The sequence below is a fragment of the Solanum pennellii genome, chromosome 10 (assembly GCF_001406875.1).
Source record: "Solanum pennellii chromosome 10, SPENNV200".
Classification (NCBI taxonomy): domain Eukaryota; kingdom Viridiplantae; phylum Streptophyta; class Magnoliopsida; order Solanales; family Solanaceae; genus Solanum; species Solanum pennellii.
The window spans coordinates 82335353-82360988 of record NC_028646.1 but is presented as its reverse complement, the minus strand read 5'-3'; the positions used below and the strand labels follow the sequence as shown (position 1 = coordinate 82360988).

The 25636-nt window shown below is 34.5% G+C and overlaps 4 protein-coding genes across 9 annotated transcripts; all 4 read left to right on the top strand.

The window, feature by feature from the left end:
• Positions 1-1670: 1670 nt before the first annotated feature.
• Positions 1671-4492, top strand: LOC107002192 (ribulose bisphosphate carboxylase/oxygenase activase, chloroplastic). Of its 2 annotated transcripts, NM_001323428.1 has the most exon segments (9): positions 1795-1888; positions 2540-2853; positions 2930-3035; positions 3106-3191; positions 3264-3736; positions 3826-4098; positions 4100-4110; positions 4112-4147; positions 4241-4489. In NM_001323428.1, coding segments are annotated over 9 exon segments (1380 nt in total). In that variant the 5' UTR covers positions 1795-1843; the 3' UTR covers positions 4277-4489.
• A 9528-nt stretch (positions 4493-14020) lies between these two features.
• LOC107002257 lies at positions 14021-14690 on the top strand. The gene is made up of 2 exons (XM_015200201.2): positions 14021-14315; positions 14405-14690. Exons 1-2 carry the CDS (start codon positions 14077-14079, stop codon positions 14541-14543), a joined length of 378 nt encoding a protein of 125 aa, XP_015055687.1. The 5' UTR covers positions 14021-14076; the 3' UTR covers positions 14544-14690.
• Positions 14691-14907: 217 nt separating this feature from the next.
• Positions 14908-20485, top strand: LOC107002255 (probable protein S-acyltransferase 16). Of its 3 annotated transcripts, none has more exons than XM_015200200.2 (7): positions 14908-16548; positions 18696-18761; positions 18868-18969; positions 19167-19244; positions 19322-19420; positions 19490-19585; positions 19713-20485. In XM_015200200.2, the coding sequence occupies exons 1-7, from the start codon at positions 16270-16272 to the stop codon at positions 19818-19820; spliced, it is 828 nt and encodes a 275-aa protein (XP_015055686.1). In that variant the 5' UTR covers positions 14908-16269; the 3' UTR covers positions 19821-20485. The 3 variants fall into 3 exon arrangements, with proteins under 3 accessions (XP_015055686.1, XP_015055685.1, XP_027768131.1); XM_015200199.2 differs by having other exon boundaries at positions 18696-18788; XM_027912330.1 differs by having other exon boundaries at positions 18696-18788; positions 19500-19585; positions 19713-19768.
• Positions 20486-21857: 1372 nt separating this feature from the next.
• LOC107031879 (protein FAR-RED-ELONGATED HYPOCOTYL 1-LIKE) lies at positions 21858-24585 on the top strand. 3 transcript variants are annotated; one of them, XM_027912562.1, is made up of 4 exons: positions 21874-22025; positions 22496-22817; positions 23154-23803; positions 24323-24585. In XM_027912562.1, exons 2-4 carry the CDS (start codon positions 22774-22776, stop codon positions 24394-24396), a joined length of 768 nt encoding a protein of 255 aa, XP_027768363.1. In that variant the 5' UTR covers positions 21874-22025; positions 22496-22773; the 3' UTR covers positions 24397-24585. The 3 variants fall into 3 exon arrangements, with proteins under 3 accessions (XP_015088854.1, XP_027768363.1, XP_027768364.1); XM_027912563.1 differs by having other exon boundaries at positions 21875-22025; positions 22496-22881; XM_015233368.2 differs by lacking the exon at positions 22496-22817 and having other exon boundaries at positions 21858-22025.
• The last annotated feature ends 1051 nt before the right edge of the window (positions 24586-25636 follow it).

The window sequence follows — 25636 nt, the reverse complement described above, 5'->3', positions numbered from 1 at the left end:
CAACCTTTACCGGGAACTATAGTCTACATATGAACTCTTTGAACAACCTATTGAATCTTGCTAAATTTAAAACAAAAGTGTTGGTAATTCCTGGGGGTTCAAATAGAAGCCATTTCCAATAGCATCTATGCATAAAAGAAACCAAATAACTCTTTCTTTCTACACGGCATTGAAATCATCATCTGCAGATTAACAACGAAGTTTTAGAGGGTCTGAATTAGTAGGGAGGGTGTTGTTGATATGGACTTCAAATCTAGGCAACGAAGAACTCTTTATAGTAAAAAGATGAATGAGAAAGAAAAAAAAAATTATGATAATTACAAGTAGAAGTACTTGATATTAATATGACGTAGAAGTTTACTTTAGACGTCTTCAACTCTATTGCATAGATACCATTATTAAGTAGCTAGGAAGATTACACCTAAAGGAATATCAGGAAATAATTTGACAAAAAACATGTGAGATACAATTTGATAAGTTGCATATGAGGGTGTACCTTTACACGATCTCCTAGGGAAGATAAATTATAACATATGAGAATTTTATACCCTATTATCTACGTATGTTTTCGAGATATGTTGTGGTAATTTTTATTGGTCCTAGTAATAAATTCTCTCCCATTTATGTGCAAGCTTTTTATATATGGACTTCATTTGATTTTAAATAAATTAAAGTGAAGTTCAAACTTTTCTAATTTGTGTGTGAAAATATGTTGAAGTTTCAAACACTATTAACAATTTATAATTCTAACACTTGTTAATTGAAACTTAAAGAATGATTTGTAAAGTTCAACCTGATAAATATTGAAACTAGGATATTTTTGTCAAAAATGTTTTCTACAGTAAAAATAGCTAAACACTAGATAGTTTCAAAACGCTGACTAAAACTTAATTATAGGAGAAAATAGCTATGCTTATTTGCCAATTTCTTCCCAATTTTTATCTCTTTATTCCTAAATTAGTTCCTTTTTTAGAAAGTATAATAAAAAGAAACCAAAATTTTCATATATTTTAGACTTCTTATAAATGATCCAATAACAGCCTCAGATTCTCCTTATCCATCAGGAGTACACCAACAACATTCAGAAAGTGATAATTCCATCTATGGAGGAAAAAACATCTTTAAATCTAACCTCATATTAAAGTGATTGCCACACATATTTTGTTGTTACTCAATCTAGTCATTTCATCCAAGCAAGTAAAAGAAGAAAATATATATATATATATATATATTAAAAACACTTTTTAAATTATTAATTTCGTTTCTAAATTATTGACGGCTTATTTAACTAGCCAAATTCAAATACATTCCTAATCTACCACATGACATAATAAGTGGTTTCAAACTCTTGTAGAATCATGAGACTCTTAATAAAAATAGAGAAAAGTGTTGAAACACCCCTAAACTTGACGAGAATTTTAAGGTGTATTTAACTCATGTTGCAAGGTCAAAAGGTATATTTAAGTTTAATTAATCAAGCAAAGTGATTTTTTAAGAATGTTAATACTTCAAAAATAAAATTCATAATTCAGAGCATTCTCAATACTTGTCTCAAATTTCATTTTATTTTTTTTTTAAAAATAAGGAATTAAAAGCCCATGCCCAAAATAACAAGTCACCTTCACATCTCACCCTTAGATAACCAATCTTCAATTTGTGGCCATTGAGTAAAGGTAAGCCAAATCCACATAATTTTGTTACACTTATTTCCCATACACTCCTTACAACTAACTACTACTATAAAGCCTATCTCTTCCCATACTTTTTTTTCATCAACAATTTTTTCAAATTTTTAAGGCAAATCAAGGAAGCTTTTTCATCAATTTCTGTTTAGTCATCAAGAATGGCTGCCTCAGTGTCAACCATTGGAGCTGCCAGCAAAGCACCAGTATGTGTTATTCTTGTTTTCCTCATCAAATTCTCCTAAACATGTCAATTTGTTTACTGAATTATCATGTCTTTTAGTTCTATATAGTTCAAGATTCATGTATCTTATCTTGAAATTATTCTATCTCAACTGTTAGTAGCCACATATAAAAAGAAGAATTAAGGGTGAAAATAGAAGCTATTAATCATGTTAATAATTTCGGGTAGTAACTAGAATTAAGACTTTTTTTTGTGGGTTCTTTGATGGGGATATTGAATTTTTTGGAGAACTGGCCAAAAAAGAAAAAAAAAATTGGGGGTGTTTAGTCCTAGAAGCCTATTTCCTCTGTTTTATTGATATATCATAGTCAGGAAGGACATATTTTTATATATTTGGAGATTCATTAATTTCAAAGTTATCATTATTTTACGCTTAATAACATATTTATCTTAATAAATAAGGGAGACAGAATTTGAGTTCATAATTTCTAGCTTTTTTTTTGTACATATAAAATGAATTTTGTTATAACCTATTTAGACCATGGTTAGTGGGTTCGACCAAACTCGTAGCTCCACCCAAACAGTCATCAAGAAGTGTTCCGTTTGTAAACTTTTGTCATGAATATGTATGTTTGTTGGATTTTACTAAGGGAACATTACATTGTTGGTGCAGTTGAGTTTGAACAACTCAGTTGCTGGAACTTCCGTTCCAAGCACAGCCTTCTTTGGAAAATCCTTGAAAAAAGTGTATGCAAAAGGTGTTTCCAGCCCCAAGGTTTCAAACAGGAACTTGAGGGTTGTAGCTCAAGAAGTAGACGAAACGAAAGAGGACAGATGGAAGGGTCTTTATGATAACACATCGGATGACCAACAGGACATTGCAAGGGGTAAGGGTCTGGTCGACAGTCTTTTCCAGGCTCCTACCGGTACTGGTACTCACCACGCCATCATGAATTCCTACGAATACGTCAGCCAGGCTCTTAAAACGTAACGACATTACTCACTCTATTTGACGAAACACACATACATTGCTTTCTGATTCTTTTTTACCTGATTTGTGTAGGTACCAATTGGACAACAAATTGGACGGCTTCTACATTGCCCCTGCTTTCATGGACAAACTTGTTGTTCACATCACCAAGAACTTCTTGACATTGCCCAACATCAAGGTCTGTTAAAACATATACCTTTTTTTTTGTGTGTGGTTGAAAAAATAATTGAACTTTGTGTTTCTTATAGGTTCCACTCATCTTGGGTGTATGGGGAGGCAAAGGTCAAGGTAAATCATTCCAATGTGAGCTTGTCTTCAGAAAGATGGGAATCAAGTGAGTATTTCGTATATGTTTAGTTATTAGTTAAGTCAAATGGGCTCTTGCTTACTTACCAATGTGTTGCAGCCCCATTATGATGAGTGCTGGAGAATTGGAAAGTGGAAATGCAGGAGAGCCAGCTAAATTGATTAGGCAAAGGTACAGAGAGGCAGCTGAAATCATCAGGAAAGGAAACATGTGTTGTCTCTTCATCAACGATCTCGATGCAGGAGCTGGTAGAATGGGTGGAACTACCCAATACACCGTCAACAACCAGATGGTGAATGCCACCCTCATGAACATTGCTGACAACCCAACAAATGTCCAGCTCCCCGGTATGTACAACAAGCAAGAGAACGCCAGGGTACCCATTATTGTCACTGGTAACGACTTCTCCACATTGTATGCTCCTCTTATCCGTGATGGTCGTATGGAGAAGTTCTACTGGGCACCAACTAGGGAGGATAGAATTGGTGTTTGCAAGGGTATTTTCAGAACTGACAACGTCCCTGAGGAAGCTGTTGTAAAGATTGTCGATTCCTTCCCTGGACAATCTATTGGTACAAACACTAAAGAATTCTAAAATGAAAATTTATGTTAACTCTTTCTGTTAATAACTGATCATTTGTTGTGTTGTGATAACAAACAGATTTCTTTGGTGCTTTGAGGGCCCGAGTATATGACGATGAAGTGAGGAAATGGGTTTCAGGAACTGGAATTGAACTCATTGGTGAAAAACTTTTGAACTCTAGAGATGGACCCCCAACTTTTGAGCAACCAAAAATGACCCTTGAGAAGCTCCTTGAGTATGGTAACATGCTTGTTCAAGAGCAAGAGAATGTCAAGAGAGTCCAGTTGGCTGAAACCTATCTTAAAGAGGCAGCTCTCGGAGATGCTAACGCTGATGCCATCAACACTGGAACTTTCTAAGAACCTTCACCAATCTCAAAAGTCGTCTAAACAATGAAGAGGTTGGGCATCTTTTTGTTTTCTCAAAAAGCTTTACTAATAATCGGAGAACGAAAATGTCTAAAAAGTTTTCATTATTGATTGTGTGGATGCAGGCGAAAAAAGCGCGACATGTCAACTTCCAGGAGTGATGATGTATTTTATTTCTTCAACTTTTTTTGAGGCAATTTGTGAGGGTAGCTATAGAATGTGACTCAACTGTTTAATATTGTTATGTAAATCAGTTGTGTTCCACTGTTAAGGGAATACAAACTCCAAATAATCTTTTGTTTTCAGTTTTTGTCCATTATATTCTTCTGTAATCAACTTGTTGATTTGGAACTTCAATATATTTGCTTTGTAAATGACTCCCTCTCTGTACTCAAATGACTAATCTGCAAATTAATCTACAGGTTGAGTTCTTCATCAAGTAATAACATTTTCTCGAAACATAACATCAGGCACATCATTTCTATTAAGGCCTATTGAATTGAAATCGACTATTACACTTTGTTTGGATGATTGATATAATGATCAAAATAAAAAGGTTTGGTTGCTTTATTACTATTTAACAAACACAAAAAATATTAACAATCAAGTCTAAAGTCTATTTAAACAAACAAAAGAACATGTTCACATTCAAATTTTCAGGAAAAATTATGATGGAAGTAGATGAAATTAGGGGGGATAATTGAGCGGGTTGGGTCAGAAAGCAAAAGAACATATTCTCATACAATGCCTTTGAATTTGTAAAGAAAATTATGATTATGCAATAGTTGATGGTACATCAGCAGCGATTAGATATTTTGATGCAAATGACTTTTTGAGGGCGAGGACTTCTAACTGCTATTGCGAGTGCTCCTGAGTCCTGACACTTGTGAAAAAACATTTAATGAACCACCAGCTAGAACATCTCCAATAAAATCAAAAGATGATGATTTTATGAATTTTATTGGTTTAACCATGAGTTTGCTAAATCATTTCAAAAATTAATATGTAATGAGCATTTAAGCCATTCTGAAAATACAATCTTGTACTTTCTTCATTTTTTCTTAAAAAAAAAAGATATTTAATTATTGTAATATTCTACAAAATAAGTGACTTTTTTCAAAATATGAAGAAAATATTGTTTTTTGTTTTTTCTTCAAAGTTCATCTTTAGATAAAATGCAGAAGAAATTTTTCATCACTCAAATTCAATTTGGTTTCCTTTGGGCTACTGTTTGTTAAAAGAACCCCGACCCGGCCCAATTCCCATGAGCAAAAGAAATTCCAACGTCTTGTTCCTGGACACACAGTACAGCCAGGTGTTGGCATCTCCTTCCTCCATTGTCCTCTTCTCAAGATCGAACGGCCTTTGTTGGCTAGCCGTTTGAATTGAACCCTTTATATAAAGCTCTCTTCTTCTCTTTCTCAATATGAAAGTTTATATAAAAACATAGAAGATATTGTTCTGGGTCTGCTAGTTTTGAAATTGATTTTTCTGGAATTGCTCTTCCGTTCAGGTAACATTTCCTCCACAGTAACTTGTTCTATTTCGAATCGATGTTTGTAAAAGCTTTGTTTTTTATGACTTCACTGATGCGTTTGTCATCTATTTGCTACTTCAATTTGCTTTATCTTGAATTGTCTTGAACATGTTCCTTTTGATTTTAATCATGATTCTGAGTTTAACTTCGTATTCTAATTTGTTTAGGTTGTATTCAATATATAGCAATGATTTATTTTATTTTGGCTAATTTAAATAAATGACTACCCTTGTTTTCAAAATCTATTCTCTCCAGTTTTTTCTGCATTATGTTGCTAAAATTTGTCACGCTTATCTGGAGTTGTGGTCATGCTCTGTTTTGCTTACCACATCATGACATGACCTGACCGTCTAAAAACAAATGTTATAATCTTGTAATACTTCATTTAGCCTTAATTGATGATCCTCTCTACTGCCTAACATGCCATGACTCTCTTCTTTTTCTAGTTTCTATGTTTTGATTTTGTCTTTAAATATTACAACATGTTTACAGCTATGCATATCTTGATATTAAATTCAAACGACTTGTTACTTATTTATTTACTACATAGGTATGGCCCGTGCCCAACATTTACATTTTGAAATCTCTTCTGGGAAAATAAGTAGCTCAAAGTTCAGAGACTTGCTAAAAGAATAATTATAAGGATATAGAAGAAGTCTTGAAACGAGTTGATTGATTCAGACAATAATTTAGAAGTAGAGGAATTTTGTGATAATTGAGAAGTAAATTGACCCAATTTCATTCCCAACATAGTCAAGTTAAAAATTAAAAACTCAGCTGCTCAAATGTTTCTTCAAAAATTACTACTCCGTCAAGTTATTTGCTTCTGCAAATTACTAATAGCAGAAATATGATTTACACAGGAACCTGTAAAAAACAATAAATTAGGAATCACAATAAAAAGCAACAATAACATACCCACTGTCATCCTACAACATGGGGTCTAACAACGCTAGCGCATATGCAGACTTTATCTTACCTGACCACCATATTGTAAGCAGAGAGGTTAATGGACTTTATCTTACCCGACCACCACATTGGAAGCATAAAGGTTTTTCCAGTTGACCCTACACTCAAGAAAAAACAATCCTGAAAAAGAAGCATGTAACAAAGGTACAATTGATAGTAATAGAACATTATTACAATAGTACAATGAAACGATAGAAAATAACAGAGATTGAAGGACAAGAAACCACCAAACACTTTGTTTAACGTACAAAAAATGGTAAACCAAAAATGTTATAAAATGACCTGATGAACACTTAACCAATCTCATGGCTTTGCTACTTGAGGTTAGGCTTGGGGAAGGTTATACCGGTTGAACTCTTTAAAAACTTCACCGATTGCATGTCCAACACAAATGCAAAAACAATTCTGAAAAGTCAAGAGTCGTAAATGAACATGTCGATTCCCAAAATGACTGCTAATCATTTAGTCTTTTTTATGTTTAGCTACTAAGTGCTACAACTACTTTAGCATGGCTAGCAAGGTGCACCACCAACGCCACTAGCCCCCTAAAGACAAATTATAGAAGTTTGATAAGTTTAGTATAAGGAATATTCAATAATCCTTACTAAAGTCTTACTAGGCGGATTACCAAGAATCATTGTACATTTTTTGTTTGGTGTATACAATTTTTTGTCACTCACATCATTCAAAGTGCGGCAGCACTCTAAGGTTGGTAGTTCTAAAATTTTAAGGTTGAAAATATTCTGCAAAAAAAGACATGTTAAAAATGAAAATCAAATCCAGTTATATCCGGTTGGACTTTATTTGCCGTAATTTCTTATCATAAAATAGGTTTTTTTTTAAGAAAAAATTTTGGATTGACTAATTCTTTTTTTGTAGGAAAAGTTTTAGGACTCTATAAATAGAAAAATGTTTCTTCTAACTTCATCAGCAAAAATTACAAGCTCGATACGTTATCACTTGTGTGATAATCCCATGTATTCCGAGTGAATTGGTTGAGGTTTTGTACTCTCATACTTATAGTGGATTGCTCATCTCCTTTGTGGATGTAGGTCGATTGACCGAACCACGTTAAATTTTTGTGTCTTTTAGTATATTTCTCGTTGTCTTCTACTCGTAGTCTTTCGAGGTTTGCATTGCTAGCTTCCACATTACACCTGCTTATTTACGGTCCTAACATATCGATCATTGAGTGCTCGAGCACCCAGAGTGTGGGAACGCCCCCGCTATTTGCCTGTTATGATCACGGTTGACTATTCTAACTGGGCTCTAGTAGCGAGGAATGTGCTTAAATTTCGTACCAAGTCAAACCAGGTCATTCTTGTGAAATGGAGTTAAGTATCATAATGTAGTAATATCCTATGTACCGATTCTGTCACAACTTTACATCAACTTTTTAACCAAATCGAAGAGAGCTCTCTGGTCAAAAAAATTTGTAGTAAAACTATTTTGAGTATCAAAAATACTCCATTACCATGCTTCGATTGTCCATGGATGAACTTGGAGAGAAGTTAGAGAAGACGTATGTATAGAGAGGAAACAGAGAAGATGGAAGTTTGGGGAAAACAGAGTGTGTTTATTATGAGGGTATCACACTTTTATACAATGCAGAAAAGTAGAAAGCATCCAAAGCTGTGTAACAAGAAAAATAACAGAATTAACAGAATTAGGGATAAACTAACTAGTTCTAACTAACTAACTGCAGTAACTAATTAAATGATTGTGTCAACTATAATTATCAATACCCCCCCCCAAGTTGGAGGTGTGGAAAACACAGATAACTTGCTTAATGCTGAGGAATGTTTGATTCCTGTCAATGTCTTAGTCAATATGTCTGCTAACTGATCATCAGAACTTATGTAATGCAGCGAGATGAGGCCTGTCTTAAGTAAGTTCCTCACAAAGTGGCAGTCAACTTCAATATGTTTGGTGCGTTCATGAAATACTGGATTTCGAGCTATATGTAGAGCCGACTGACTGTCACAATACACTTCAATAGGTGCAGGTAATGTCAATGTTAGTTCCTCCAATAGTCTTTTCAGCCATACCAGTTCTCCTGCAACTTTCCTTAGAGCCCTATACTCTGCTTCTGCTGAAGATAGAGATATAGTCTCTTGCTTCTTGGATTTCCAGCTAAGTGGGCTGTTCCCTATCAACACAATATAACCACTTACTGATTTCCTAGTGTCAGGGCATGCAGCCCAGTCAGAGTCACAATAAGCTTTGACACAATATGATTGTTCTTTAGACATAAAAATCCCTAGAGTAGGGTCTGTCTTAAGATACCTTAATATATGAAAGGCTGCTTGTAAATGTGGCTCCCTAGGATCTTGCATAAACTGACTGAGATGCTGCACACTGTATGATATATCCATCCTAGTATTAGTTAAAAAATTCAGCTTTCCAATAAGTTGTCTATAAAAGAGTGGTTCTGTTAGAGGTGTTCCTTCTTTGGCATGGAGCTTTACTGCAGCATCAAGTGGAGAAGTACAGCTACTCATACTTGCAACCTTATAATGCTTCAACATATCAAGAACAAACTTTCTTTGAGATATTATCAGTCCATCATCTTTGTAGAGAACTTCCATTCCTAGGAAGTAATGTAACTTTCCCAAATCTTTGATCTTGAATTGGTCATGTAAAAAGGTCTTAAGTTCTTCAATCTCAGAAACATTAGTCCCTGTTAGAATCACATCATCTACATATACATCAACAAATATACTAGAAGTTTCAGACTTTTTATGGAAAAGAGAATAGTCATTCAATGAGTGAGTGTACCCTTTTGAATATAAGGCTTCAGCTAACTTGGCATACCATTGCCTGCTGGCCTGTTTCAGACCATATAAAGACTTGTTTAGTCTGCATACTAGTCCTGGTTTGTGTATTGCTAAACCTGGAGGAACTTCCATATAAACCTCTTCATGCAAGTCTCCATGGAGAAATGCATTATTAACATCAAGTTGGAATATATTCCAACCTTTTTTGACAGCTGTGGCTAATAAAGCCCTCACTGTTGTCATTTTAATCACTGGTGAAAAAGTTTCTGTATAATCAATTCCAGCCTCTTGTGTGTAACCTTTCACTACAAGTCGTGCTTTGAACCTCTCAACAGTTTCATCAGCTTTGTGTTTTACTTTATAAACCCATTTGCATCCTATGGCCTTCTTGCCACTAGGTAGAGAAACAAGATCCCAAGTATGATTTGTATGCAAGGCTTCAAACTCCTGTGTCATTGCTTGTTGCCATGCAGGATTCATAACAGCTTCCCCATATGAAGAAGGCTCTTCATCATTACTGATATTCCTCACAAGAGTTTGACTCTCAAGTGCCAAGACCTCAGGTGATATACGTTGGTGTTTGGAAAAAACTGTATTTAGAGAAATATTTGGGTTCTGTGAATGTTTAGTCAAATTTTTGGGTAGAATATAATCATGAAGGTGTGTTGGTAGCTTATGTTGTCTAGATGGTCTGTTGATAGCTTTGGATATAGGTGAAGTTGCAGGATTGTGCTGAATGGTGGGTATTTCAGTTACATGATTAGGTGAAATGTGAGGTAAAGTGTCATTTGCATCAACTACATTATTGTCAACATGTTGTCCAGTTTGTGTTTCAACATTAGTATGCAGAGTTTCAATGAAGGGAACAGAATCAAAAACAGAAGGAAAAGAAGAAACATCAGACAAAATAGTAAAAGGAAAAATATTTTCTTTAAAAACTACATCCCTTGAGATATGTATTTTTTTAGTGGCTAGACTTAGGACTTTGTAACCTTTTGATCCAAATGGGTAACCTATGAAAATATGGGGTGTTGTCCTGGCTTGGAATTTATCCCTATGAGGTTTTGGAACTGTAGGATAACATAAGCAACCAAAAGCTTTCATATGAGAATAGATTGGTTTGGCTTTGTATAGCAACTCATAAGGAGTTTTTCCTTTCACATGAGAATTAGGAAGTCTATTAATGATATATGTGGCACATAACACACATTCACCCCAGTATCTAAGAGGTAATTTTGATTGGAAAAGAAGAGCTCTAGCAGTCTCTAACAAGTATTTGTGTTTCCTTTCCACCACACCATTCTGTTGTGGTGTGTAAGGACAGGTTTTTTCATGGATAATTCCCTTTGTTTTGAAGAAGGTGGAAGTTTCTGAATTTACAAACTCAAGTCCATTATCAGTTCTTATGGTCTGAACACATGTGCTGAATTGAGTTTCAATCATTGACAAAAAGGTTTTTATAACTCCCAAGGTGTTACTTTTACATGCTAACAATTGAGTCCATGTACACCTACTGTAATCATCAACAAGAGTGATGAAATACCTACAATTATCATGAGTAACATTATGGTATGGACCCCAAAGATCTATGTGCACAAGTTGAAATATTTTGGTAGTAGTATGAGTGCTATGAGGAAAGGGCATTCTTTCTTGTCTTGCCATGGGACAAATATTGCAAATGAAAGGTTGTTTAGCAGAAAAATTCTCAGGTATTGACTTAATTTCCTTCATTTTCACAAAAGGAACATGTCCAAGTCTATTATGCCACAACACATTTACATCATCACTGGTAAAAGAGGCAGAAACACAAGGACTTTTATTGAATGGAACAGAATGTTGATTACATTTATTATGTGTGCATGAAGAAATAGGACAAGAAACAGATTTGAAACTGGAAACATCTCGACTTGAAATTGAGACTGAAGAGCTACATGTATCACCAGAATGATTGGATTTCATCAAGCATTTAGAACACAAAAAATATAGCCCATCTTTTGCCTCACCAATCACCAGAGGCCTCTTCATTGAAGGGGCCTGCAAAGTACATGAGAATTCAGATAAAAACACAATGCTCTTAGGCATAGATTTTGAGAGACAATTAATGGAAATAAGATTGTATTTAAAGGAAGGCACATACAAGACTTCATGTAGAATAATGTTTGATGCAAGTACCACACTACCTATTTTTACTACTTTCACTTTGTAACCATTTGGTAGGGTAATCAATAAAGGACAGGGAAGGTATGCAATATTTGTTAAGAGGGTTATGTTGGAGGTCATATGGTTAGAGGCCCCTGAGTCAAGTATCCAAGAGTCAATTTTATTGTGAGGACATCTGCATGATAATTTGCCAAAATCAACTGAAGAAGTACATGCTATCATACCTGCAAAGGCAGAATTCACAGCACCACCTGAAAAATCATTGTGTTGTTGAGTATTGTCTTTCCCAGCTTGAAAATGTTGTAACATCTCCATGAACTGAACATACTGTTCTTTTGTCAGCTGATGACTTGCATCATTATGATTTCCTTTGTGATTTTCCTCTCCTGAGCCATTTTCACCCTGAGCATCAACCATAAGACCTTTGCCTTTGTTAAATCTAGGAGGATTCTGATTGCTCATCTGTGGATAACCATGCAATTTATAACATCTATCTCTAGTGTGCCCTGGTCTTTTGCAATAATCACATACCATTCGAGGCCTGCTGCTACCATTGTAAGAACTGGTCTGGGAGTAATTTGTTCTGAAATTGGAGTTATCTGTGGAAGGGTAATTTGGCTTCATGGACCTAGAAGTACTTGCTCCTGCTGAGCTATTTCCACTGAAGTTAACAGATTCAGTGATTTTCTTCCCTGCACCTTTAGCATATAGAGAAGTAGACTCCATGAACATTTGAGTGTTAGGCTTAATTTCTCTTTGCTTTTCATCCTATATCAACAAGGAAAAGGTTTGTGCTAGAGAGGGTAATGGATTCAACATGAGAATGTTCCCTCGAATTACAGTATAAACTTCATTCAACCCCATAAGAAACTGTATCAATTTTCTATCCTGATCTACCTTGAACATATTATCCTTAGCTCCACAAGTACAATTGCAGTTACACTGAGTTTTCGCATGTAATGTGTTCAATTCTTCCCACAGTCTTTTCATCTTGGTGTAGTAAGTAGTGATGTCTAAAGTTCCCTGTGATAACTCGTTAATTTCACGTTGAACTTGATATAGCTTTGCACCATTGGTTTGGTCATATCGATCCTCTAATTCTTTCCACAGTTCGAATGAATCAGAAACATACTCCACACTTTCTGCAATTTCCTTTGACAGAGAATTAAGAATCCAGGAAGTAACCATGTCATCGCATCTTCCCCATTGACGAAATCGTGGTGTTCCCGGATTAGGCCTTCTACAATCACCATTAATAAATCCTAGCTTATTCTTCACCGATAACACTCTAAGAACACTTCGTTTCCATGATCTATATCCTACTCCATCAAAAGGAACTTGAACTAGTGAAGCACCTGGATTATCCGAGGGATGCATATACAGAGGTGAATTGAGTTCCTCATTGATAGCACTACTGCCATTTACAGTAGTATCATTTGAAGTTGAACCAGTTTCAGTTGCCATAGTGATTCAATTCAAGGATCTGAGTGAATGAATGCAGCGGAAGAAGAGAAAAACAAAATCGATCTGAATTCGATCTAGCAATCGATCAGAATCACAACACAAAGAACAAAAACAAGTAATTCGATCTACAGCAATCGATCAGAATCACAACACAAAGAACAAAAACAAGTAATTCGATCAACAGCAATCGATCAGAATCACAACACAAAGAACAAAAACAAGTAATTCGATCTACAGCAATCGATCAGAATCACAACACAAAGAACAAAAACAAGTAATTCGATCTACAGCAATCGATCAGAATCACAACACAAAGAACAAAAACAAGTAATTCGATCAACACAACGACAGAAAACAGAGCAAATACCTCCTGCTCTGATACCATATCAAAAATACTCCATTACCATGCTTCGATTGTCCATGGATGAACTTGGAGAGAAGTTAGAGAAGACGTATGTTTAGAGAGGAAACAGAGAAGATGGAAGTTTGGGGAAAAGAGAGTGTGTTTATTATGAGGGTATCACACTTTTATACAATGCAGAAAAGTAGAAAGCATCCAAAGCTGTGTAACAAGAAAAATAACAGAATTAACAGAATTAGGGATAAACTAACTAGTTCTAACTAACTAACTGCAGTAACTAATTAAATGATTGTGTCAACTATAATTATCAATATTGAGAAAATAAAAAATATTATCCAAAAAGAATTGTATGATAGTAATAGTACAAGAGTAACGACGAACCCAAACAAAAAATAACACAGAAAAAACTGGTTGGACAGCGAAAATCTGGAACTTTGGGACCCCACTTATCCTTTTCCCGTTCCATATCGATATTGAATCTTACCACATTTTTAAATTAATCACGGGGAAAAAATCTCCACGATAGTATATTAGTGAGCCCACTTATCCTTGAGTCTGATGTGGATTCCTTATCCAATTTTTGTCACATGTGGCAGCAACAGCAATTCAATCTGTCACTTGATTTATAATACTACACCACCATATCTTATCATCCATCTCACATCCAAGAAAAACATATAACATCTTTTCACCATGGCCTCCTCGTCTATAGCTTGTGTGCAATTCTCAGTGAAGAAATCCCTTGTAATTCCATCAAATATTGTTGGTACAAAATCCCCTGTAACTCATAAAAACAAAAAACAGAGATCGTTGAAAGTTGTGGCCGCCATTGGAGATGTTTCATCCGATGGAACAGTTTACTTAATTGCTGGTGCTGCTGCTGTAGCATTACTCGGAACTGCTTTCCCTATATTCTTTTCTCGCAAAGACCTGTACTAACATTCATTTTTCTCTTTTTGCTACAATTTTGCGACTTATCAATCCAAAGTTATGTGAATTTCTGAATTTTTAATAATAATAGGTGTCCAGAATGTGATGGAGCAGGATTTGTGAGGAAAGGAGGGGCAGCTTTGAAAGCGAATGCAGCTAGAAAAGATCAAGTTCAGATTGTTTGTGCAAATTGCAATGGTCTTGGCAAACTCAACCAAGTAGACAAGTAAATAATTATTATTATACTCCATATGCATTAGTATTTCCATAAGTACCTATGGAACTTGTAGCTCCTTCATATTTGCAAGTTATTAAACTAATACAGTTGAACTTACTCAAACTCCAATTAATTTCTATCAAACAATGTTGGTATCGAAGAAGCGGCCTCATATTTTTACTGTACTGTATGAAATCAATATTTATACAGTTTGAATAATAAAGTTATCTGGTTATGTTCGGAACCTTGCATCGGCCAAAAGTCAAAAGTTGATCCCCGATCTGAGCCAGCATGCACAGCAGAGTGCATTCAAAAAGCTTTTTGTACACTCACTTAAAACGAGCTTTCCTTTAACTAGAAAATTATATTTTTTATTTATTTGGTATTAATTAGAAAAAGAACAACCTTCCTTTCCTAAAAATAATAAATTAACAAATCAAATGATACAAAATCTTTAGATGAATTAAGGTCGATGACTATTCATTCTATTTGCCGTTCATGAGTAAAAATTGCTCGTTAATTTGTACGTTTTCTTTTTCTACTTGAAATATTGTAGTCATTTTTACATAGTCAAGTTAGATAAGTAAATATTGAATTGATTGGATCATTTTTTTTTAATAAAAATGTGTTTGGAAATTAATATTCGAGCCACGAAAACTTGGTCTGTTTATGTTTCATAAAATTAAGAAGAAGAAAAGTTTCTTCAAATTTGCTTTGACATATTTTTAATTATATTTACTGATAATTATGTCAATTCAAAATAAGAAAAAGAAAGAATATTTTGTAATCAAACCCTTCTAATAATCAATTACCGGACATTCATTAAAATAATTAAGAGCGTATTCAATTTAAAATATAAGCAAAGTTTATTTAATTCTAAATTATAAAAGGAAAACTTATGTAAATCTCACAAGTTTTAAAGTTTATTATTTAGATATTTCGTATCTTATTAAATTTTCATTCCTTCAAATATGACCTATACATATACACAGAGAGAGTTAGCATCAATTAACCAAAAATTTTATGCACAATTTTTTGGTCAGATTTAAATTTTTGATTTCTCAAAAAATGAAATATGCTGTATTAATTGGGACAAAGTGAACAGTAATTAGGATCATTAGGATTTTGAGAGAGGATCATTAGGATGTGAGAAAAGTATTGAAACACACTGTGCAAATTATTAGTTTCCTCCTCAAACTATTGATAATATTAAAAATAATTTTTTACTGGACTAACTAAGTTTAGATACAGATCGGAGCAGTCATATGACATAACAAGTGGTTTCAAACTCTTGTAACAGTATGAGACTCTTAGTAAAAATTCAAGAGAAGTGTTAAAAATATCCTAAACTTGACGATAATTTAGGAGATATGCTTAATTTCAACTAGTCAAGTAAAAAAATATTTTTAAGATTATCAATAGTTAATGAATGGAACTAATATTTTACGTCGAGTTAAATAATTTTTCAATACTTTCTATCTTAAAAACTAATATTAATTTTTTCACGAGTGATTTAACTAATTTTTAAAGCTATATATATATATATTTGGGTACAATTATATTTGGCTCGGAAGTTAAATATAGTTATCTAAGTTGCAAGTCTATACAACCAAACACCGCTCCAATTTTGCCTTAGATCCAACCTGTAAATTCATTTTCCATTTCCCCCTCCAACCTCGCCGGCGACGCCGTCTGTATCCTCTTCTCCCAGCCACCACTCCGGCAAGTGAAAAGCGGAGATGAAAGCAACACGTGGCTGCAGATTCTCCTTCCACGTCACCGTCGTCGCTGCGGCAATTGCTTACATTTACTTCTCCACTGTATTTGTATTCATTGATCAGTGGTTGGGACTTTGGTCGTCTCCCGGTATACTTAACGCCATCCTGTTTTCCGTCGTTGCTCTCTTCTGCATTTTGAGTTATGCACTTGCAATATACACTGATCCGGGTCGTGTTCCTAGCTCCTTCATACCCGATGTCGAAGACCCGGAGAATACGGTTCAAGAGATCAAGCGAAAGGTTTTGTTCGTTCCTTACCTTAATAATTTACTTTAATGTCGTATATTCTACTTGTATTATGCTGCTTAGTGCACAGAGCTGCTTTTTTTTAAGGAGGTAGAGGCTAGAGTGTGTGAACTAGTTAATAACACATTGAACTAGATTCAAGTTGTGGCTTGTGCTTCTGCTGAAATGGAGTTTTGGTTTTATATTAATGGAGTACACCAGTTATGAAATATGGCATTAACATCTGTAGCAGATACAGGAAGAAATTATTTCTAGGTTATTATAATGATATGATCATGTGGAGTTTATAATAACAAATATGTCACCAAGCATGACAAGTGAGCAAGTCAAGCAAAACCCTGAGGATAATGAATTTACTGTTAAAATTATTTTGTTGGATGCTTTTGTCATACTGGATGAAGTCAATTATTGGAAAATCTTCCTTTCAAATACTTGCTCTTGTAATGCTTGATTATGGGCAAAGGTCTTAAGTGGACTGGCAGAACGTTGATACTTCAATATTTGTTAACTGTATACAGTGATTTCGTCCCTCTGTGAGCTGAATGAAAACACGGAGGATTATTCTTTTGTACTATGGAAGTCGAGGTTGGAACCCCTTTAACTGTGCTCTATCCCAAAACTTTCTTCTTTAAAGTCGTTGCCTCTTTAGATAAGCATTTCATTGTCAATATCGAGAAAATCCAATCCATTGCAAAAGAAACAAGCTGTTCTAAACCTCCTTTGTTACTTGATGCTGCAAAAAGAAGAAGATGTTTTTAGTTTCATGCAGAAGTCACCTATTACCCAACACTGTCCCCCTGCCCTTGTATGGAGATTGTTTTGAATAGGTACTCTAATGTGGCATGCACTGCCAGTGGAAGCACAATGTAATACTGAGGTGCTTTAAAAACTTAGTTGTCGCAACTATAATGAGTAGAGAGACTTAGCAGAGAAATAACCCCTTTTCTTCCCTACTCGTAAATAGAGCCTATAATCTGGCCACAAAAATCATAACCTTTTAACAGTGGCGTCAATTCCTAAGTATGCCCTTGTTCAGAAAGTTCCCTTCTCAATCTTCATCCCAAGAAAAAGGGATGGTCCATTCAGCTCAATTTCTAACTCTGCAGCAAGCACATTAAATTGTTTAGAAAAATTTCCTTCAATGTACACTTCTTTTGCTATAGTGACCAGAATTTGATTCTTCTACCAAGTACCATCATTAATTTTCAAATTTGATGTGATTTCAAAGCCCCCAGTTGGTTTCCACAAACTCAACCCCTTAGAATTTGCCACAAGTCTTGACTTGCATTGACCGTCTTCTACTCCATTACTCATTGCTACAACAGATCTGTGCAGTCTATCCTCCTTATCGAACTTATTGATGAACCTTCATAACTATTTTCCCTGCTTGCTAATGTTGTCGCTCCACCTCTATAAACATGAAACCGGAATGTCTTACTATTTCCTCCCCATTGAAAGTCATATATTCTTTAATCTGGTCTTTGCCTTTGTCACGTAGTAATTTCTCTCTTAGTGCAAACTTAAGGTTGAGAGACTGGTCTTTCAACACTCTAAAGATTATTGATCCAGGAATGGCATTTCCTGGGTAGTGTTTTTACTGGTATTCAACTGGCAGGCAAGTTGAGTGAACCTTTCTTTTTTTAAAAAAAAAAAGATAATCCAAAAAATGATAAACTTGAAAGAACCCATAGAAGTATAATCTGGAAGTGTGTCAAAATTAGTATAATAGGTATGAACATTTTATATCTATTTGAATTGAAGAATGTTGTTTCTCATTCTCTAACCAAACTATTAACTACCTTGAGAAAATGACCAAAATGGTCCTTAAGGCTAAGTTGCTCGGACTCTCCAAAATTGCTACCACACCCGTGTCGGATCTTCCAAAAATGCTTTACTTTTGGAGGATCCGACACGCACCCGTCGACGTTTCTGAAGAGTCCGAGCAACATAGCCTTGATGCATAGGGTTTGAATTGTTTTTGTCCTTCATATATACCAATCTTATTGAACTAGTACTTGATGTATGTAAAAAGATATCAATTTGGTCCTTATCCCTAAAACTAACACTAGAAGTAAAAATTCTGTTAAATTTAATTGTGGAGTCCTTTGATGTGATTTCTTTTCTGTTGAATTACTTTGCAGGGTGGGGATATGAGATACTGCCAGAAGTGTTCCCTTTATAAGCCTCCACGTGCCCATCATTGTCGTGTATGTAATAGATGTGTACTGCGAATGGTGTGCCTCTATGTTTACTTTTATGTTATTTCTTGATATCCTTGATAATATACTAAATCATTTGCCTCTTGAATACAAGGATCATCATTGTGTGTGGATGAATAATTGTGTGGGCCATGCAAACTACAAGATCTTCTTCATCTTCGTTTTATACGCAGTTATTGCTTGCATATATTCCCTGGTAAGAAGCTGACATTTTGACGCCTTTTAGAGGCTGTATATGATCTTGGTATGCTATGCCTGTATCCTTTCTTCCTTTATATTCGTATTTCTAATTTGGTGCTTATGATGAAATTTGATTGATCAACATAACCTACAGATTTAAGTATCTTTGCTTTGCTCGCGACCCTTCAACACTTGCTACATTTGTATCTTCAGGTTCTGCTTGTTGGTAGCATAACTATTGATTCTCCAAAGCACGACCAGCAAAGTGAAGGTTCTTACAGAACAGTATATGTAATTTCTCATGAACTAGTTTTGTTCTCAGTACTATTTCGTTCATCCATTTGCTCAGATATTGTTCCTTTTAGCAGATTCTTTCAGGGCTTCTACTGGTCCCACTAAGTTTGGCACTGGGTTTTTTTTTGGGTTGGCATGTGCACCTGATTTTGCAAAACAAGACAACTATTGAGGTCTGTCTACCTGAATATATGCTACTTTAATCGATTATTTTCAAGTTATAACTGATTAGTGCCTAATAGTACCAAGAAGGTGTCAGAGCTATGTGGCTGGCTGAAAAGGGAGGTCATGTGCATTCACATCCATATGATCTTGGTGCATATGAGAATTTGATATCAGTAAGTAATCATTCTTCTTTCTCTGTATGCTATCATTAACTTCCTTTTCCTTGGTCCATAATTCTTTTGTCTTGATTTTCCGACTTCTTTGGTTTAATCATTTTTATTGGTTTGCCTGGGAATGCAGGTTCTAGGCCCAAATGTATGTTGCTGGGCGTGCCCCACAACAAGGCATATAGGTTCTGGCCTTCGATATCGGACACCATTTGAGGGCTTTTCCTCGACATCAAGATAAACATGTTACTGAAACACCCTGTGACAAGATGTCAATGTTTTAGTTGCCAAAGAAGCAGAGGAAGCCTTGTTCTGCTTTGGAAGTAGCAAGCTTAACAGTGTCAGCTGCTTGCCATCAGCCAAGATTAACAACATGGAGGTGATTTTTCAATTTTTTGTTTTCTGTCATTTCAGAGATCTCCAATCTGAGACACTAACAAAAAGGTAACGAGAGTTATCGAAGAGGTTGTCAATAGGAGAGAGTTGATAGTTCCCATTGTTCATAGTTGGGATTATAAAGCTAGCGTACACCATGTAAAATAGAAAAGAACTTGCATGTAGCTCAAACAGCTGTCTTCCTTCTTCCAGCATAATTGGTAATGTTGACAAAATGACAGGCCATTGGTGAATCCTTTTTCCTGAAACAAATCATAGCAACTTAGGGTGAAAGTTAATTCAAAGTTTTTCAATCTTGTCAAGGGTTAAATCGGTTTGGCGTAGGGCGGTGTTTAAGAATTTTTTTTCCTTAACCATCTGGTATTTGATGCACTGACTCGATTAATCCAAATTCATGTAAGCCCAGCCTACCAAGGAAACATTTTTATATTTTTATTGGTCAAATTTGAGACTTGTAATTAAGATATTCCTTCTGTCTATCTTCAAAAATAAAATTAGTAATTCCTTCTGTATGTTTGTTGCTTAACTATGGTTGGTGAGCGCAAAACATTGTTGGGCTGCATCACATGTATATGCATACGAGACTGAGACCAAGAAACTCAACTGGCTACTCACAGAAAACGATAATTGAACAAGCTCAGGGGATACTTGAGGGTCATTTGGACTTGAGTCCTTATTTTTGTGCTGTCTTTAATTTTTGTCATCATAACAACATTTTATTTTTCCTTTTTTATCATATATTAGAATATAACTGAAAAATTTATGCTTTCACTGGGTATAAGATTGATTTGTAAAGAATAAAAATAAAGATATGGAAGACATCAAAGACCAGTCTCTTTAAAGTGCAAAAATTGCAACTTTATGAAGATACTACTAAAAATACCGCCAAAAGTTGCATGGGATTATTATAAATTAGAGAATTTGAGCTCAAAAATTTAATAAAGCGTTGTTTATAATATATGAATATAAATTCTAATTGATTGAGTTAAGATTATCACTTTTAATTAGAAATCTTAATAGTAAAAAGTTCAAAATTAGACACCGAATACAAAACATGTGACTATCAAGTGAAAACAGAAGATGCAAGTAGGTGCCAAAGGATAAGGGGGAACATCTACCGTAATCCCTCGTGGACTCCATGCTCCTTTTCCTAGTCAGCGAGTAGCCAAATTTCCCCACATGCCTAATTACGCCGTGCCAAACACGCGCACGTCTTTTCCATTAATTGGAGAGGAAATCCATTAATTTCTTCAAAGAAAATTGCTTAATTTCTTACGACTAAAAAAAATATATAAAATCTTATGTTAATAAAGTCAAATATCAAAATTAAAGTGAAACTAATTGAAAGTAGAAATGAACCTCTTTTAATAAGAAGAAATTTAAAGTTGTTGTTCTAATTAAGTCAAAGAAAGTGGGCCTCAAACTCGAGTAGTAAAATTTCATAATTTTGATACTGAGAGAGATTATTGTACTGGTAAGCCTAGGACAATAACCATAATAATTTTCTTTTATTTTCTTAAAAATTATATTAATAGAAAATAAGCTATTTCAAAATAACTTATTTTATAATAAGTTATTTCATCCCGTATATAAAATAATTTTATTTCATAAATATAATATAAATAATGATATAAATAATCTAAAAATTACCTAATATCCACCAAATACAGGAGAAATTATTTTATATTTTATCTTAAAATTATTATAGATTATACAATTACTCATATATATTTGTTATTGGGATCCCCCAAATATCTATAATTTACTGTAAATTTTTTTTAAAAAGACCATGCTCAATTAATTTAGATATATTTAAATAAGTTCATGCACTTAAATTTATGCAGGTATAATGAAATAATAATAAGTTTCCAACTTTATAATATATTATAGTCTTGGGTAGTGTCTGTCACCCTCACCCCAATCTATAATTTCTTCATTTCTCCCTATGGTTCATAATCATCTGTACACCTAAATTTCTTCCATTTCTTTTTACCTGCAAAAAAAATATGGAGGATGACCAAAATATGCATATCTGTGCTCATATCAACAGGTTTTTTTTTTTATTTCAATCTAGATCTGTTGTTTATTCAATTTCCTTTTTTGTGATATCTACTTGTTAGTTTAATGCTACTTGGGTTTTAGTAAAGTTGGTTTATTTCAAGTTGGTCAACTAGTTGATATCTCTTGATGGATCTCCTTTTTTTTGTTGCCCTGTAATTGAGAAATGGACCGGTGATTTGCTTATATGTACTGACGAGATAGTTGAGTTAAAAAGGATGTAGGCTCAGGTGTCATATCTTTTATTTTAATTACTATTAAAAAGAAAAGTATTATGATTTGAGTCACTGTGTAAGCTGGGACAGGATAGATCATCAATTTTATGTGTGTGTTTGTATGTTTCAATTTGTTGGTTTGATCTGCATTTAAGTGAGGAGACTATAGTATGTCTCACTTTTCTGGTTTTCGCCTTAGTTATCACAACCCATTGGGCTAATTAATCTAGATTTGTGTATGAATCAGTTGATGGGAATTGTTCCATTCCTAGGCTTGAACCCGAGACATCTATTAAGGGTGGAGGGAGTTTGATTCGTCCTGTATTACCAAGATAGCTCATTTCCAATGAAGAAATAAAGGGACATGTTTATCAAGTGCGACCACTCTTAATTTGAGAAACGGAGTCCACCAACACTAGCCTCGACACAGTTTTGGATCTTTAGTTTTTGAACTCATTGAGTATACTCAGTAACACAGAGAAGAACAAGAAAGTGCATTAAGGACATCGCAATGGGAAATTGGGAATGTGTATAGTAGCTCTTCCAGAACCTAGTTTCAGCCTGTGTAGGTTTGTCAGTAAAATTCCCCTTTTCTTCATCAAATGCTTGATGATAACTTTTATGATTTGAGAGGTATAGTTTCTGATGTAGATTTTTTACCTATTCCTAAAACAAGTGGTTAGCATATGCTGCATTACTGTAAAGATGAAGTAATGTGATCTAAGTTTCTGTACGCTTACACTTAGCAGTCAAGTTTTAATTTCTTTCCATGAAATCTGCTTTTCAAAAGTCATGTCTGCATGTTTTTCTAGATTGGTGTTTACAAATATTCTCTGGCCCTTTGAAATGGATCATGGTTCAACTATGATTTCATTTTCCTCATACTGGTTTGCTTAATGTATCAGTGTTGATATGAGCAAGTTACTGCCAACCAGCCTTGCTTATTTTAACAAGAAAAGGAAGTTTCAAGCTGAACAATTAGGAATGCCGCTACCTAAGCATATGTGCTCATATCAGAGCTCTGCTGAATGTACTTCTTCACATACTGGCACAGCAGCTAAAGAACCTTCGGCATGCATGATTATAGTAGAAAATGCTGCAAGGGGCCAAGATGATGATATAGAACTAGAATCTGAGAATGGCAGCAATAGCTTTTGTGAAGATGCTGATTCTGTCACGTCTCATGAGGCTAAACTTGATCCTGGATGTCTGAAAGCATGTTCATCTGATCACGCTTCAACTTCATCTGTTAATTTGTGGGGCAACCTTTATTCCTTGGAGAGCAGATCAGCGACAAAATTAATGCCTGATAGGCCGGAGCAATCCCCTACCGGCAGAGTATGGGATACTCTACATCACGGTTCTGGATGCGACCCGTCAATGGATTATGAGGAGCACTTGTTGGGATTGGGGAATCATGAGGATTGCACTTGCGCAGAATGCAGGACTGAGGGCATTGAGCTCGCAACAGAAAAAGAAGTTGAAAACTTGCTTAATGCCAATGTGAATCCTAACAATTATGTTCTTTCATCTGGAAGATGGACTGTTAACCAAGGTAACTTAGCTTCCACTTTCTCTTTTCCTCTTTTTCTTATGAGAATTGTGAGGCAGATAGAGATTCTTAAATATTTGGTCTTTGAGCTGTCCAAAATTGTGGAGTAAATGGAAGTGTGTTGTCTTGTTATTCATCCATACTAGTGGTTCCTTGTCCTTTGATTTTCTTGTACTTGGAGTATCATATTTTCTTGTAGTAAACAATCTGCTGTGTACTTCAGTTACTCCTTTGTGTAACTGCTTTGGACTATTTTTCCTTTGAGCCGGTCCTCTCTGCCTCTGAGGCAGGGGTAAGGTCTCCGTAAACTCTACCTTCCTCAGACACCCACTTTGTGGTATTATATTGTTGTTGTTGAACAGTACAAGTTGTAGTTATCTCATCATTTTCACCTTTCATAGTCAGCCGAAAATGGAAAAACACTCGGCACCGTTGGTTGCATGCCTTTCATCTATCCATGCATGTTCCTATTGGAGAAGGTGGTTATTTGGCTTCCTTAGAATGTTCTCTTTTTTTATGCAGATTCACAGCCAAGTTCCACAAAACTAACCATTGATAAGGAGTTTGAGCAGTACTTTTCCATGCTTATGCTGTAAGAAGAAACCATTGATCAGTTCGAAAAGCTGGCTTATGTATGTAGTTAATAATTGGTTTCAATGGCTTGTTTATATAGTTATTATTGTTTGCTATGTTGTCCTACAGCCCTCCATTGTAACAACAGAAACAAATTTGGTAATTTAACTACCTTGAATGGTATTATTGTACAGAGGCTTTTGCTTGCATAATTCGTCATCTTTTAGAATCAATTTTCTTAGCTTCCTCAGAAATGTGACTAAATTTTCTTGCAGTACACTCGATAAATACTACTTTTCTTCTTTACCATCTAAACTCGAGGTTCTTTTTTTAATTTAATTGAGCGGATAACTACTCTCCGGATTTAATAAATTATTTTTTCCATGTAGAATTTAAAATATTAATCAAAATGTATATCATTTGACTATAAAACAATTAAAAGAGAAATATGACTATAATTTTTTCATATTAATATTGATGAAAAACTATAATTATATTGGTCAAATTTCTATGACTTGTTTTGACTTGAAAATAAACGCTTTTTATTTTGACCTAAATACTACCAAATTGCTTAAATATAATTTTGACTTAAAATACTTTTAAAAAGTTAATTTAAACAGGCTCTAAATAAATTTTAAAATATTTATAAGGACTTGATTTTAAGTTGAAACGTAAAATAAGTCAAAAATTAAAAATTAATTCAAATATGTTCTTAAAAAGTTGCCAAATAAAACAAAAAGATATTTCTTGAAAATAGATATGAAAAAGTAGATCACTTGCTTTTGAGGGAACTCTACTTGATGACAATTATAAATGTGCACCTTTCCCCGTAGATAAGGGGGAAACTACTAATAAATTAGGAGAATTTAATTATATTAAATAATTATATAAAGTAGTAATAATTAAATTCAAAATTCCAAAATATCATAGTAAGATTAATTAGGTAACATATATTTTTAATTGATTGTTTTAAGAGGTGTATCGTATCCACACAATTCATATTGCAAGTCTTTTGGACTGATCCGAAAAAGGATAGTTAAAAAAAGTAACTTAGAGATCATTTGAAACGAAATATATATTTCAAAATTAATTATCTCGAAATAAATTATCCACCCCCTGCCAAATACACCAAACGACCTTTTTTTTTTTTTTTTTGCATTTGGCCAACCTAGTCTTTTAAAGAAACAAGTATGCAATTTTTATCAAAAAAAAATTCATGGAAATTGTATTGACTTAATTATGACTTATAAATATTAATAAAGA